Source organism: Rattus norvegicus, chromosome 1, assembly GCF_021556685.1.
Source record: "Rattus norvegicus strain SHRSP/BbbUtx chromosome 1, alternate assembly SHRSP_T2T, whole genome shotgun sequence".
NCBI lineage: Eukaryota > Metazoa > Chordata > Mammalia > Rodentia > Muridae > Rattus > Rattus norvegicus.
In genome coordinates, this window is record NC_141534.1 from 81,309,162 (window position 1) to 81,325,641 (window position 16,480).

Consider the following 16,480-nt stretch of genomic DNA (forward strand, 5'->3'; position numbering starts at 1 on the left):
ATATAAGGAAAAAAGGTAAAATACTTCTTTACAGCCCATGTTGCCTTTCTAGCCTGACACCCAGTCCATGGCGGAAGTGACTCATGGGTACCCTTGCAAAAGGGAGCCCATCTAGGTTGGGAAGGCATGGTATCATTGCCTTTGGAAATACTGGCAGGCAACACCCCTCGAATCCATGTGGCATTAGCTTTGGTAGAACTATTGATAGGCATGTCAAACCATGCAGCTGATTGTTTATCATTTTAGCTGAAGCTTCAATGAATCATTGACAGGCGCTATTTCTCCATCCCATGGCAAAAATGGTAACGGTAATGAAGCATTAGAAGAGAAAAACCGGGGAAACACTTGTGCCAAATGCGTCAATGGCAGGGGTTTGGGAAATACAGATAAAAGTCCTCAGCGTAGGTCTTCAGCCATCACCACAGGAAGCATCGGCAACACTAGGAAGATCCATAGTATCCTCCTTTCGTTCATCTTGGACCGCTCTGGTCAGCCTCTCTGGGACCCACAGCGGCTGCCGATGATCCTGGGGAAACACACAAACAGACCCTCTCGCCCAGACCAACACTGGGTCAGGACCCTTCCAACAACCAGTTAAAACATCCTTCCACATCACCATGCCCTTAGGAGAAACAACAGGGTTGACGCTAAGCTCGGCTGCAACCCGACCCTACTTATCTTCATTTAAAAAATTCAAGGTAAAGAGAGCAATGGCTAATCTTTCCCTAGGAGTGGAGCCAGCGGAGGCAATTCCCCCCTTCTGTTTAATTCAACATTCTTTTAGGGTGCAATGGGCTCGTTCAATAATGCCATGACCCTGAGGGCTATAGGGTAATCCATGGGTCAATCAAACACCCATCATTTTACAAAAAGGACACAAAAGAGGCAGAAGTATAAGCCGGCCCATTATCAGTTTTCAATTCTTTAGGCACTCCAAGCTTCAAAGCAATGTGCAATCACGTGACGTGCCTTCTCTCCTGTCTGTAGAGAGGCAAAAACAACTCCAGAAGCTGTATCAATGGAAACATGAAGATATTTTAACTTTCCAAATTCTGGAAAGTGGGTAACATCCATTTGCCATAGGTGTAGAGGGCGCAACCCGTGTGGATTGACTCACACTCCAGTCTGAGGCAATAATGGGGCACATGTTTGGCACATTTTTACAATATCCCTTGCCTCCGCTCAAGAAATATTAAAGCAGGATGACAGAGTCTTTGAATTAACATGAAAATGTGAATGAAAATCTCGAGCCAATGCAACAGGTGAAGCAATGAAAAAGGCCACGCATGCCTTTGAGGCTTTATCTACAATATCATTCCCCTCAGCTAGGGGTCAGGCAACCCGGTATGAGCATGGATATGTTGTGCAAAAAAAGGTGAAGACCTACGCAAAATTAAATCTTGTAATGCTAGAACCAATTTTCCAATGGTAGATTTTAAATTAACTTTGCCCACCACCTCCAAACATTGTAACATATTAACAACATATTGGCTATCAGAGATCAAATTTAAAGGGCCTGGAAATAATTCAAACACCTTAATCACAATTTGTAACTCAATAATTTGGGGTGATGCAGGGGGAAATTGTATAGTAACTGGTGCTGCTCCTGCAACTACATATGCTCCACAACCTATCTTGGAACCATCTGTAAAGATGAGCAGAGCATCCATTAAGGGATGTTTAGAAGTAATATGAGGAAAAATCACAGGATGAGCTATAATCAATTGCAATATTGGATCCTTGGGAAAATGATTATCAATGTTACCTTGAAAACTGCACCTCACAATAGCCCAATCATCTACTGTGGCTGACAACACTTCTAACTGTTTTTGCGCTTGATGCAACTTATCCCAAAACCGGGAACCTTATTGCCTCAATCTGAGAACTTAACCCTTGTCCCAAAACCTGGAACCTTATTGTCTCAATCCGAGAACTTGTCCCACTTACCTGGGAACTTACCGGCTAGCCACCCTGACTGCGATGAGTTCTGAACGAATTTCCCCGTACAGCTACCATTTGTCGCTTCCAACGCTGACCAGCAGGAAAGGAGCAACACCACGATGTTGTTCTCAAAGCAGTTAATTCAGGAACCTTTTAGCATGCAAGCAGCAACAATCTCTCTCCAGCCCCCGAGTGCACTCCCTTAAAACCTCCCTCAATTGCCTCAACCGTCCAGTCTGCTTAACTTCTGCTCATAGGTCCACGTCACACGCCCTGATCTATCGTCATGGTGCGCCTGCGCAGCTCTCATGATGGGGCGTGGCTTACTTTCAGGTGCTAGTCCTAAAACTCTGCATCAGTCCCGGGCGCCATCTTGGGATTACTGCTACACTCACTCCCCACACCCAAAGGCATTCTTGTTCTCCTTTTAAGGAAGGAGTGAAGCATTCGCATTTTGGTCATCCTTCTTGAGTTTCATGTGTTCTGTGCATTTAGGGTAATTCGAGCATTTGGGCAAATATCCACTTATCAATGAATGAATACCATGTGTGTTTTTCTGTGATTGGGTTACTTCACTCAGGATGATATTTTCCAGCTCCATCCATTTGCCTATGAATTTCATAAAGTCATTGTTTTTGATAGCTGAGTTATATTCTATTGTGTAGATGTACCACATTTTCTGATTCCACTCCTCTGTTGAAGGGCATCTGGGTTCTTTCCAGCTTCTGGCTATTATAAATAAGGCTGCTATAAACATAGTGGAACATGTGTCTTTGTTATATGTTGGGGTATCTTTTGAGTATATGCCCAAGAGAGGTATACCTGGGTCCTAAGGTAGTTCAATGTCCAATTTTCTGAGGAACCTCCAGACTGATTTCCAGAATGGTTGTAGCAGTCTGAAATTCCACCAACAATGGAAGAGTGTTCCTCTTTCTCCACATTCTTGCCAGGATCTGCTGTCACCTGAATTTTTGATCTTAGCCATTCTGACTGTTGTGAGGTGGAATCTCAGGGCTGTTTTGATTTGCATTTCCCTTATGACTAAAGATGTTGAACATTTCTTTAGGTGTTTCTCAGCCATTTTGCATTCCTCAGCTGTGAATTCTTTGTTTAGCTCTGAACCCCATTTTTTTAATAGGGTTATTTGTCTCCCTGTAGTCTAACTTCATGAGTTCATTGTATATTTTGGATATAAGGCTTCTATCAGTTATAGGATTGGTAAAGATCTTTTCCCAATCTGTTGGTTGCCATTTTGTCCTAATAACAGTGTCCTTTGCCTTACAAAAGCTTTACAGTTTTATGAGACCCCATTTCTTGATTCTTGATCTTAGAGCATAAGCCATTGGGTTTTATTCAAGAAATTTTCTCCAGTGCCCATGTGTTCGAAATTCTTCCACAATTTTTCTTCTATTAGTTTGAGTGTATCTGGTTTGATGTGGAAGTCCTTGATCCACGTTGACGTAAGCTTTGTACAGGGTGATAAGAATCGATCGATCTGCATTCTTCTACATGCTGACCTACAGTTGAACCAGCACCATTTGCTGAAAATGCTATCTTTTTTCCATTGGATGGTTTTGGCTCCTTTGTCAAAAATCAAGTGACCATAGTTGTGTGGGTTCATTTCTGTCTCTTCAATTATATTCCACTGGTCTATCTGTCTGTCTCTGTACCAATACCATGCAGTTTTTATCACTATTGCTCTGTAATACTGCTTGAGTTCAGGGATAGTGATTCCCCCTGAAGTCTTTTTATTGTTGAGGACAGTTTTAGCTATCCTGGGTTTTTTGTTATTCCAGATGAATTTGCAAATTGTTCTGTATAACTCTATGAAGAATTGGGTTGGGATTTTGATGGGAAATGCATTGAATCTGTAGATCACTTTTGGTAAAATGGATGTTTTTACTATATTAATCCTGCCAATCCATGAGCATGGAAGATCTTTCCATCTTCTGACATCTTCTTCAATTTCTTTCTTCAGAGGCTTGAAGTTCTTATCATACAGATCTTTTGCTTGGTTAGTTAAGCTCAGACCAAGGTATTTTATAGTATTTGGGACTATTATGAAGGGTGTCGTTTCCCTAATTTCTTTCTCAGCTTGTTTCTCTTTTGTGTAGAGGAAGGCTACTGATTTATTTCAGTTAATTTTATACCTAGCCACTTTGCTGAAGGTGTTTATCAGGTTTAGTAGTTATCTTGTGGAACTTTTGGGATCACTTAAGTATACAATCGTATCATCTGCAAATATGTATCCCTTTGATCTCCTTTCGTTGTCTGGTTGCTCTGACTAAGACTTTGATAACTATGTTGAATAAGTAGGGAGAGAGTGGGCAGCCTTGACTGGTCCCTGATTTTAGTGGGATTGCTTCTAGTTTCGCTCCATTTACTTTAATATTACTACAGGTTTTGCTGTATTTGGCTTTTACTATGTTTAGGTATGGTCCTTGAATTCCTGTTCTTTCCAGGACTTTTATCATGAAGGGGTGTTGAATTTTGTCAAATGCTTTCTCAGCATCTAATGAAATGATCATGTGGTTTTGTTCTTTCAGTTTGTTTATATAGTGGATTATGTTGATGGTTTTCCATGTATTAAACTATCACTGCATCCCTGGAATGAAGCCTACTTGATCATGGTGGATGATTGCTTTGATGTGCTCTTGGATTCGGTTTACTAGAATTTTATTGAGTATATTTGCGTCGATATTCATAAGGGATATTGGTCTGAAATTCTATTTCTTTGTTGGGTCTTTGTGTGGTTTACGTATTAGAGTAATTGTGGCTTCATAGAAGGAATTCGGTAGCACTCCGTCTGTTTCAGTTTCATGGAATAGTTTGCATAGTATTGGTATGAGGTGTTCTATGAAAGTCTGATAGAATTCTGCACTGAACCCATCTGGGCCAGGGCTCTTTTTGGTTAGGAGTCTTTTAATGACGGCTTCTATCTCTTTAGGGGTTATGGGGTTGTTTAAATGGTTTATCTGATCCTGATTTAACTTTGGTACCTGGTATCGGTCTAGGAAATTGTCCATTACCTCCAGATTTTCATGTTTTGTGGACTATAGGCTTTTGTAGTAAATTTTGATGATTTTTTGAATTCCTTCTATCTCTGTTGTTATGTCTCCCTTTTCATTTCTGATTTTGTTAATTTGGACACACTCTCTGTGTCCTCTGGTTAGTCTGGCTAAGGGTTTATATATCTTGTTGATTTTCTCAAAGAATCAGCTTTTGGTTCTGTTGATTCTTTGTATAGTCCTTTTTGTTTCTACTTGGTTGATTTCAGTTCTGAGTTTGATTATTGCCTGCCTTCTACTCCTCCTGGGTGTATTTGCTTTTTCTTGTTCTAGAGCTATTAGGTGTGCTGTCAAGCTGTTGATATATGCTTTCCCCTGTTTCTTTCTGTGGGCACTCAGAGCTATGAGTTTTCCTCTTAGCACAGCTTTCAATTTGTCCCATAAGTTTGGGACCTTCATTTTCATTAAATTCTAAGAAGTCTTTAATTTCTTTCTTTATTTCTTCCTGGATCAGGTTATCATTGAATAGAGCATAATTCAACTTCTATGTATATGTGGGCATTCTTTCCTTATTGTTATTGAAGACCAGCTTTAGCCCGTGGTGGTCAGATAGAACACATGGGATTATTTCTATCTTTCTGTATCTGTTGAGGCCTGTATTATGACTGATTATATGGTCAATTTTGGGGAAAGTACCATGAGGTGGTGAGAAGAATTGTTTTAGGATAGAATGTTCTATAAATATCTGTTAAATCCATTTGGTTCATGACTTCTCTTAGTCTGTCTATGTCTCTGCTTAATTTCTGTTTCCATGATCTGTCCATTGATGAGAGTGGGCTGTTGAAATCTCCTACTATTATTGTGTGAAGTTCAAGGTGTGCTTCGAGCTTTAGTAAGGTTTCTTTTATGTATGTAGTTGCTCTTGTATTTGGAGCATAGATATTGAGCGTTGAGAGTTCTTCTTGGTGGATTTTTCCTTTGATGCATATGAAGTGTCCTTCCTTTTCTTTTTTGATAACTTTTGATTGAAAATCGATTTTATTCGATATTAGAATGGCTACTCCAGCTTGCTTCTTCAGACCATTTGCTTGGAAAGTTGTTTTCCAGCCTTTTACTCTGAGTTAGTGTCTGTCTTTGTCTCTGAGGTGTCTTTCCTGTAGGCAGCTAAATGCTGTGTCTTCATTAGGAATCCAGTTTATTAATCTGTGTCTTTTTATTGGGGAATTGAATCCACTGCTTTTGCAATAAAATAGACTTTCAACCAAAAGTTATGAAGTGAGATGATAAAGAACACTACATATTCATCAAAGAAAAAATCCAGCAAATGAAAGGGTCAATTCTGAACATCTGTACTCCAAATGCAATAGCACTTTACTAAAAGTAAACTCATGGAACATAATGAAAGTAGTGCTAAGAGGAAAAGTCATAGCTCTGAGTGCCTCCAAAAAGAAACTGGAGAGAGCATACACTAGCAGCTTGACAGCACACCTGAAAGCTCTAGAACAAAAAGAAGCAAATACACCCAGGAGGAGTAGAAGGCAGGAAATAATCAAACTCAGCACTGAAACAAACAAAAAATGAAGAGAACTATACTAAGAATCTTCAAAACCAGGAGCTGGTTCTTTGAGAAAATCAACAAGATCGGTAAACCCTTAGCCAGACTAACCAGAGGGCACAGAGACAGTATCCAAATTAACAAAATCAGAAATGAAAAGGGAGACAAAACAACAGAAACTGAGGAAATTTAAAAAAAATCATCAGATCCCACTACAAAAGCCTATACTCAACAAAACTGGAAAGTCTGGGATGACATAGACAATTTTCTAGACAAATACCAGGTACCAAAGTTAAATCAGGATCAGATAAACCATCTAAATAGTCCCATAGACCATAAAGAAATAGAAGCAGTCATTAAAAGTCTCCCAACAACAACAACAAAAAGCTCAGATGGGTTTAGTGCAGAATTCTATCAGATTTTCAAAGAAGACTTAATACCAATAATCCTCAAACTATTCCATAAAATAGAAAAGAACTTTTTCTTAGCCTACCCATTCTATCTCCCAGGCCTTCACCTCCTGCAAGGCACCCAGTGTTTCCTACTCTCTCTCTTTTTTAAAAAAAAGATTTATTTATTTAATGTATATGAGTACTCTGTAGCTGTTTCAGACACACTAGAAGAGGGCATCAGATCACATTACAGATGGTTGTGAGCCACCATGTGGTTGCTGGGATTTGAACTCAGGACCTCTGGAAGAGCAACCAGTGCTCTTAACCACTGAGTCATCTCTCCAGTCCTCCGACTCTCTTTTATGTGTTATACTCTTTCCTCTCTTCCTACCCCAACCTTGCTTCCCACTCAACCCTCAGAACCCAGCTCTCACTCAAAACCACAGCAATTCTCTGGGTTATTACTAAATCCTTTGAGCCTTTTGTTTGGTTTGGTTATGTTGTGCTTGGCCTGAATTTGAGACCCCAGGGTTGCCTGCTTTTATTTTCATCAATAGGTTTGAGCTAAATGAATAGCATTTTTAGACTAGAGTTATTAAAATCATTATATCTAGACTCAAGCACATCTTTTTAAATCAGAATAGGAATCAGGACAATCTACATGTTTTGCCATGAGATGTTTGTTTACTTCTTTGCACAGAAATCTTAGTTTTAGAACTTGAAAGACTCTTGGGAAATGTTTTCTGCATCCTGCTGTTTATGGAAGTGTTTTCCCTGCAAAGTAATTGAGAAGCTTGAATAAGTGTTTGAGGGCTGATGAGAAGTGGGGAGAATGTGGTACATGAGGCAAAGCCTGAGTTCAATCTACAGAACAATGATAATGGTGATGATGATGATGATGTAATCACATTTATTATTTTAGTTATGTCATAACTAAATCTATTAAGAATGAATTCAAGGATATCAAGATGTCTCAGTGTACAGGTGTTTGCTGCCAAGTCTGACAACCTGAGTTGGATTTCCAGGACGTACATGGTAGAAGAAGAACCAACCTCATCAAGTTGTCCACCAGCCTTCACTCATGTGCTGTGCTATGGCACGTGCGTTTGTGTGTGCACACAGTGAATGAATGAGTCAAGAAAATTAAAAAAAAGTATATTCCAATATCAAATGGCAAATATCAACAATGACACACATACACACACACACACACACACACACACACACACACACACACACACACAAATACTTTTGCAGCAACTAATCAACTCCTACCATCCCCATAATTATAAGGAAGGGATTTAAGATATTTTTTGGAAGGTTTTGAGCTTTGAATAACTCTCAGATGCTACTGTGATTTTGTTTGTTGTTTGGTATTTGGATTTTTTTGAGGCAGAGTTTCACTGTGTAGACCTGGCTGCCCTGGAACTTGCTCAGTAGACCAGGCTGGCCTCAAACTCAGAGGTCTGCCTACCTCTGCCTCCCTCCTGAGTGCTGGGATTTAAACTGTGCACCGCCACCACCCAGCCATTTGTTTTTTTATTCCTTACTTTTGTTTCACTAAAGTTTATGCTTTCTTTCTCTTTAAAACTGTTTTTATATATGGTGAGTAATGCAAAAAATAATTAAATGTAAGAAAGAAGTATAGTGAGTCATTGTCTCATACACTGCCCTCTTCCCAATGCACACACAAACACAAACACAGACACACATCTCTCAGCTGGATTATGAGCTGAGGCTGACTCTGAACACCTGATATTCTTGACACCCGTGTGCTGGGATTCTAGGTGTGTGCTACTATACAAGCAGTTTTCAAAAATCATCTCATACGATTTCTGATTACTTAAAGAACAGTGCATGTTCTTTAAACACAATCTATATGAGTGTTGAATACCCCAAAGATGATTTTCCTACTCAGGAATATTTGGCAGTAGTGTCTGTGTTGTGATCTGAGTTTTTCTAACTCCTCCCGTCCCACTGAAGTGTGCGCCCCAAGGTTATGGAGAGGATAGGTGAGAAAATGCTTGGACTTTGTGTCCATGGGCCCTAGCATTTTGAGGACCCAACCCCAGATCTGTTCTGATCTTGGACTTATGACTCCTAGATTAGATTCCATATCCAGATTACTCAGGTACTATGCATCCGTCTAGTTACATCTTCTCTGGGCAAATCTCCTAGTGTCTGGTTCTATCTCAGAATCCTTTCTGCCTCCTGGTGTCCCACCTTCTATCCTACCCTTTCCTATAGGCCATAGGTTTTTTAATTGACAGGTGATGCATCCACAGAATACACAAGATGTTCTCTCTATAGAAGTCTAGAGAAAGCCTGGAAACACTTTTGGCCTTGCAAATGAGACATGTGAGAAATATCTGGAAGAATCTCACAGTCAGAGCCTAGGGACTTCTGCTGAACAGACGCTCACAGGGTGACCTTTGGGACAAAAAATATCCAGCCCCATAGAAATGTGGACTGAGAGAACCAACTATATAGGCTTATCCTCTGACCTCCATAGATTGCCCTCTTACTGCCCTCTAAACACACAAATGAATTTTAAGGTGTACTTTTATTCTTAATTATCTGTGTGCTTGTGTGTCTGTATGTGTATGCACATGAGTTAGGGTGCCCAGAGAGGCCATAGAACCTGACGCTGGATCTCCTGGGACTGGAATTACAAGTGATTGTGAGCCATCTGACCTGGCTACTAGGAATAGCACTTGGGTCCTCTGCAGAAACAGTTAACCACTAAGCCACCTCTCTAACTGCAATTTTTTAAAAAAAGTTTCAAAAACCCACAACCCATACAGAATAACATTGCCTATAAACCTAGCATTGAGGGAGTGAAAATAGATGGACCTCAGGGGTTTGCTGGCCAGACAGCCTACCACATGTGTGAGCTCTGGCTTTAGTCAGTAAGAGATTATGTAACTAACTAACTAACTAACTAACTAACTAACTAAATAAATAAATAAATAAATAAGCAAGTATGTAAGTAAGTAAGGATCTGGAGATATAGATCAACAATTAAGAACGTTTGCTCTTCTGGGTGCTGTGTTTTATAAAAACAGATATAGAGAGGAATATGTTTGGTGGATGTGCAGTCAGTGTGGGCCCATGCTGAGGCATCCTTCCCTCCTGAGGGACTAGCCACACAGTGGTATTGTATAGAATAGAGTTTATTCAGGGCATGGGGAAGGGAGTTGAGAGGGTAATAGAGACAAAGAAAGACAGACAGAGAGAGAGAGAGAGAGAGAGAGAGAGAGAGAGAGAGAGAGAGAGTAAAAAAGAGATAGGAAATTATTCAGCCCCAAATAAAAACATTTGAGAGTGAAAAGGTTCAGCCCAAATTCCCAAATTGTAAGAGTCCCTGCCCATGTCAGGAACTGTACCCTGAAAACTAACTTCAAGACATGCATAAGGTTGCTACCTTATACAAGAAGAAGGAGGAATACCACAGGGAAGGATTAGTTCCCACCCCCACATCCCACACCAAATTGGTTTCCCAATGCCAAGTGGTCAGCCCTAAGATCATATGCATACAGGTAACCTGACACAAGCTGAACAGCTTGGGTTTATGTATTTAGGAGTTTATAATTATGTATGTGTATGTAAGTATGTAGCAACAACTGAAGACAAAAATGGGGCTGTGAGTTTGAGAGAAAGGGTGGTGCAAAAAAGAGATTTAAGGAGGAAAGTAAAGGGGAGAAATAATATAATTATATTATACTTTCAAAAATTACTAAAAATAGTAATAAGATAGAAACTAGATCAGCAGTCATGAAAGCCTTATTGAAGATTCCTCCACAAGAGAATGATGTATTTGTGTATCCTCAATATCACTGAAAAATTATTCTGAAAAAGAATTATTTTGAAACAAAATCAGGCAGTGGTGGTACATGCCTTTTAATCCCAGCACTTAGTAGCCAGAGCTGGGAGATCTCTGAGTTCTAGGCCAGCCTGGTCTACAGAGTGAGTTCCAGGACAGCCAGGTCTACACAGAGAAACCCTGTTTTGAAAAATATAAAGAGAAAAGAAAAAGAAAAGAAATAAAACTAAAACTATTTATTTATTTTTTTTAAGATTTATTTATTTATTATATTTAAGTACACTGTAGCTGTCTTCAGACACACCAGAAGAGGGCATCAGATCTCATTACAGATGGTTGTGAGCCACCATGTGGTTGCTGGGATTTGAACTCAGGACCTTTGGAAGAGCAGTCAGTGCTCTTAACCACTGAGCCATCTCTCCAGCCCAAAACTATTTATTTTTTTACTTATTCATTTTACATCCTGCTCACCACCTCCCTCCCAGTCACGCCCTCCCACAATCCTTTTTCCTCCCTCCTCCTCCCCTACTCCTCTGAGCAGGCTCCTTTGGTAGCCCCCCACCCTGGCACACAAAGTCTCTTTGAGGCTAGGTGTTTCCTCTTCTACTGAGGGCAGACAAGGCCAAAATCGTAGTGAATGTATCAAAACCAAGAAAGAAAGGAAACCCTTCTATGACCCTAATCCTCCCTGTAGATAATCTATCTCACTTCCCCAGCCTGACCTGGCCTCCTTGGAGCCTCCCTTCCTCTCTTTTCCTGATTCTAGCCTTGCTTTCCCCCATTGGTCCTCTTCAACCATCTCCTACCCACACCCCCAGCCTGGGATGTTATTAAATCTGGCAACTCTGTTGATTTTGTTTATGTTTATTATTTTATTGTCACTGGATTTCTTCTTGGACTCAAGAGGCCTACCCTCAATCCCTCCTCCCCCTTTCTCCTGCTACTGCAGTGGCCTTGCCTCAGGGGTTCCCTCCTTCTTATCACTCAAACTTTGCACTTCTGGGTAGATTTTTGCTCCAGGCCTTACCTTCTTTTTTCTTTTCCCTGAGAAATCAGCCTCATAATCTATGAGTTTTAGTGTTTAGTTCAAGCATAAAGGAGCCTGTTCTCTAAAATGAGGAATTGCAAGTGGGGGTCTGCTGAGCATTAAAACAAGCTCCAGGCATTTGTGATCACATATCCCTGGGCACACAAAGTGTATGCTCTTGTAGCTGGCTCTGCTCCAGCCCACTACATCCTCCAAGATCAGTGGTTCTCAACCTTCCTAATGCTGCCACCCTTTAATACAGTTGCTCACGTTGTGGTGAACCCTAACCACGAAATTATTTTTGTTGCTACTCTATAACTGTAATTATTTTGCTACTGTTATGAGTGGTAGTATAAATACTGAATAGGGAGGATATGTGATATCTGATGCCTGTGGGAGGGTCTTTTAACCCCCAAAGAGGTCTCAACCCAAAAATTGAGAACCACTGCTCTTGGATGATCTCTGAGGGTCATTGAAGCTGGCAGAATGAATTGAATCAAAGACATCCTCACACTAGCCTCTGAGCCCTTGTGTGGGTTACCTCACACAACAGACAAGAGTTGTGTGTGTACATTGCCCCCTTGACCTGTCACATATGTCATTTTTTGTCACATGTTACAAATGTTATAATTACATTATATATCTTAACTATATATTTGTTGCAATGTTGATGAAGTGTAAAAACATGCACACCCAGAATAGGTAACTCAATAAAGCTAATAAAATTCATAAACAGCCAGGCAAAGTGACACATCTCTAATCCTGGAACTTTGGAGAATAGAGGCAATCAGATCTCTGTGACTTTGAGAATAATTTGACCCACATAGAAAGTTCCAGGCCAGCCAGAGCTACATAGTGAGACACTGTCACCTCAGCTATCCAGGATACTGAAGTGGAAGGAAGTGAAATTTAAGTTCAGCCTGGGTTACTCAATGAAAGACCCTGTCTGAAAAGCAGGGTACAGGATAGAGGATAATCTGTGCACTGTGCACAAAAACATTATTCCTACAGGAGGGAGTGGTCTATAGCTCGGTGGTACAGAGTTTAACTAGCATGTAGAAGGCCCCAGTTTCAATCCCTACTCTCACCAACAAAACAATTCATCAACAGCAATGTGTGCAGGTGGGGGTGGAGTTGTGTGGGGGTGATTGTGCAAATGAGTTATAGTTGTCTTCTTTATAAGTAGGGATTGTTGAACCTCCAGTTCTATTCACTTTCTCAAAAATGACATAATTATGCTTTTCTTCAAGGCTGCCCAAAACCCCTTTGGGAACATACACCACCACTTCTTTATCCAATCATCTATCTGTTGACAGGTGTCTAGACTAATTCAGTAAGCTGGCTCCTGTTAAAAAGCTGCAAACACATGGACCAGCAGTTATGTGTCATTCTGATTTAGATTTCTCCTAGTGGCTTTCAAGGTGACCTCTGAGTCTACCAAAGTCATTTCTTTTCTATTTGATTTCCTGTGTGTCTGTGTTCCATGTGCTTTCTGTGTATCCTGTCCAGAGTCCCTGACTCCAGTGCCTCCTGCAGACCTCCCAAAGTATCTCTATAAACACTGGGGAATTCTCCCTGTACTATCAAGGCCTATACTAACTACCATGCCTACCTCTAACTTTCTCTGAATGTGCTCCCTCCTCCCTGGGCTGTACAAGTTCCCAGTATAGACCTTCAGCGTGTCTCAAAGGGGCTTATTTATTAGATGTGTAACTGGGTCTCCCTCTGAGCCTTCCAACTTTCTGGAGATTTTATCATAAACCACACCACACTTGGGAACAGCACACACACCTCACAACCCCCAAACACCTTCACTCCTGCTATGCTCCATCAACTTCAGAAGAGTGTTTTGGATGCTAGTGTGTTGTCTACAGACACAGACATTCAGAGTAAAGATCCTTCTTTGGAAGATGGTTGCAAATAGGAATATCCTGGGGAACTCTCCAGGGCAATCTCACAGCGCTATAGCACTTCTTTCCCATCCATCTCTCTCTTCTCAACTCTCTCTCTCTCTCTCTCTCTCTCTCTCTCTCTCTCTCTCTCTCTCTCTCTCTCTCTCTCTCTCTCTTTCTCTCCCCCTCCACTCCCCCCTCTCCTCCTCTCCCCCTCCACTCCACTCCCCCCTCTCACCTCTCTCTCTCTCTCTCTCTTTCTCTCCCCCTCCACTCCCCCCTCTCCTCCTCTCCCCCTCCACTCCACTCCCCCCTCTCACGCACACGCGCACACGCACGGGCGCACACACACAACACACACGCACAAGCACGCGCGGTCACCACTGCCCCAACAGCTGTAGTCTGGAAAAAATTAGTCTTCTAAACAGCCAGACTTCCCTGGTTTCAGGAAATTCCAGGCTAGGCGGGGGAGGGGCCAGGCTGGGGGCGCGACGGTCCATCCCCCCCTAGCTCTGCTCTGGCTTCCACTATGCTCAGTCCTGATCTCCACCTACCCCCACAATCCCTTCAAAGGGCCTTTAGGTTTACTACCAACAAGGCTTTCTAGTCCTTTAAATCCTAGAGGCAAATTTTGAGGGAATAAGGAAGGTTGGGAGGGGCCTATGGCTTAACCCTCTCAGTCTGGGACAAGAGGCCAACTCTCACTGGGCGTTGACTCGGTGTTGGGTTGGGAGGCTGCTATGGCCCCCGAGAGGGGCTGAAGCTTATTCCCGGTGCAGGTAAGAAGGAACCACAGTGGGGGCTTGCCAGACTCTGGGGGCTAATTTCCTGAGTCTGAAGGAGGAGGGCAGTAAACGATAGAGAATGAAGAACCCCGGACTCCTGGAATGTGAGGGAGGAAAGCAGGGTAACTCCCAGCTTGTGAAACCAGAGAGCTCGGAGGTGGGGCTCCTGGGACTCAAGGGTGCAGGACCCAGCGTGCAGCGGTGGCACTCAGGCCACATGCCTAGGTCCTGGAACCCCTACCAGGTAGGACGCGATACTTGTTTTGTCAGGTGAGATCCCGCCGGGAGAAAGAAGGAAAAAGGCGTCAGAGAGGTAGCCTCCAAGGCCAGGAGAGACCCCAGTTTAAGCCGGATTACAATTCAGTCTGGACCACGAGGTGAGGAGCGCAGGAGTCTTCAACCAGAGAAAAAAAAGAGACAGACTAGTTACCAAACAGACCAGGGCCTTTGAAGTCTCTGATGCAGCCCACTTCTTCAATGTGTACGGAGGGGAGGGTGATTGAATGTGTGGTTGGCCTTAGACCAGTGTTTTGGATATTAAGTGGACAGAGACTCCCCTGCTCTGAGAATGGGCATTGGTAATCATCTATTCTAAACCCGTAGCTAATGCTAACTGAAGTTATATTTTTTATTAGCCTTGATGGAAAGCACTCCAAAAATAATTTTTTGGTACCTGTTCTCCAGGAATGCTCAAATATTTTTGTTGGGGTGACCCAAATAGCATAATCGTCATGCATAGTGAGACTTTTGGAATTTTTGTTTAAAAAAATATTAGAATGTTCATTCATTTTAATCCCCGGTGTAGGGATGTGGGGCTGCTTCAGACTTTCTTCAGCAGCTGTGATTTGCCTAGAGCTCTAGCAGAAGTGTGGGTTTGCCAGCTGCAGATTTTTTTTTTTTTTTTTTTTTGTGATTTTGTGATTTTGTGACATTTGGAATTCTGGAAACTTTTCAAGGGTTACATAAATGTGAGGGCCCTGAGAGAGGCTGGTAGTTCTTGGTTGTTTAGGGAGGCTGTTTGCAGTATGCTGGTAGCCATGATCAAAGAAAAAAGAAGAAACAAAAGTAAAGAAATTAGTGTTAGGGGATGAAATGGGGTGGGGAGGGTTATAAAGGGTGATAAGAACAACCCACAAAGTAGCAAAGACCAGATATAGTTATGGACATGTTAGACTCAGGAAAACCTAAGTATGTCACTGAGTTCAGCAGTAGTGACCTTGCTTCCTCATTGTTAACCGGTAACAGTCCCACCTAATCCTGTTTTATGAGAGCATTCTGTGGCTGACTATGTGGGATAGAGACACAGAGTTGGGGCTCCTGGATGAGGCAGCTCATATGCCTATGTCCCCACAGATGGCGTTGTTGAAGCAGGTGGGCCCTGCACAGCCAAAGAAGCGACTGGAGCGTGGAGCACTCTCTATCTCAGCACCCCTTGGAGACTTCAGGCACACATTGCACGTGGGAAGCAGTGGCGATGCCTTCGGAGACACCTCATTCCTGAATAGGCACGGGGGTGGTCCACCTCCGGAGGCTGGAGCCCCACCAGTTGTGGCCCCACATTCTGTCCCTCCACCTGCAGTTCCACAGGCCTCTGTGCCTGGTCTCCGAGTTCCTTCACCTGCAGACCCGCTACTGTCCTTCCACCTGGACCTGGGCCCCTCTATGCTGGACGCAGTGTTAGGCGTCATGGACGCGGAGCGCGGCGAGACGACGGCCACCAAGCCCAGTGGGGATGCCCTCACTGGAATGCAGCATCCCAATGCCCACTGCTGCTCCAATGCTGACTTCCAGCTGGATGATGTCATTGGTCTGTAGTATCTTGATTCCCGCAACTCCTCCCTCCCTGCACTCCACTTTTGTACACATAAATAGCCGAGTTTTACGCGGGAAGGGGTGCAGAAGCAGGACAGTGGTGGGGTGCCACCAACTAAAAGTCAAATCTGTCCTCAGTGATGCCTCTTTTAAGAGTTTGAAGGTGTATTCATGTAATGTCTCTCCCAAAAGGCGGACTCTCGTTCCTGACCTCTCCCACAGCCCTATTCATTCCTTATATATTG

At 42.4% G+C, this 16,480-nt stretch overlaps 1 protein-coding gene across 3 annotated transcripts; it reads left to right on the top strand.

The window, feature by feature from the left end:
• The first annotated feature begins 14,156 nt into the window (after nt 1–14,156).
• Cdc42ep5 (CDC42 effector protein 5) lies at nt 14,157–16,372 on the top strand. 3 transcript variants are annotated; one of them, NM_001108469.2, is made up of 3 exons: nt 14,157–14,417; nt 14,694–14,800; nt 15,777–16,372. In NM_001108469.2, the coding sequence occupies exon 3, from the start codon at nt 15,777–15,779 to the stop codon at nt 16,236–16,238; it is 462 nt and encodes a 153-aa protein (NP_001101939.1). In that variant the 5' UTR covers nt 14,157–14,417; nt 14,694–14,800; the 3' UTR covers nt 16,239–16,372. The 3 variants fall into 3 exon arrangements, with proteins under 3 accessions (NP_001101939.1, NP_001424524.1, NP_001424525.1); NM_001437595.1 differs by lacking the exon at nt 14,694–14,800; NM_001437596.1 differs by lacking the exons at nt 14,157–14,417; nt 14,694–14,800 and adding an exon at nt 14,605–14,667.
• Nucleotides 16,373–16,480: the final 108 nt, after the last annotated feature.

What these genes read in the sequence shown, in the direction of transcription:
- Cdc42ep5 (NM_001437596.1), top strand. Translation starts at nt 14,641, where the DNA reads ATGCCTAGGTCCTGGAACCCCTACCAG. An exon ending in GGTCCTGGAACCCCTACCAG is followed by an intron (nt 14,668 to 15,776) that starts GTAGGACGCGAT and finishes ATGTCCCCACAG; the next exon opens with ATGGCGTTGTTGAAGCAGGT.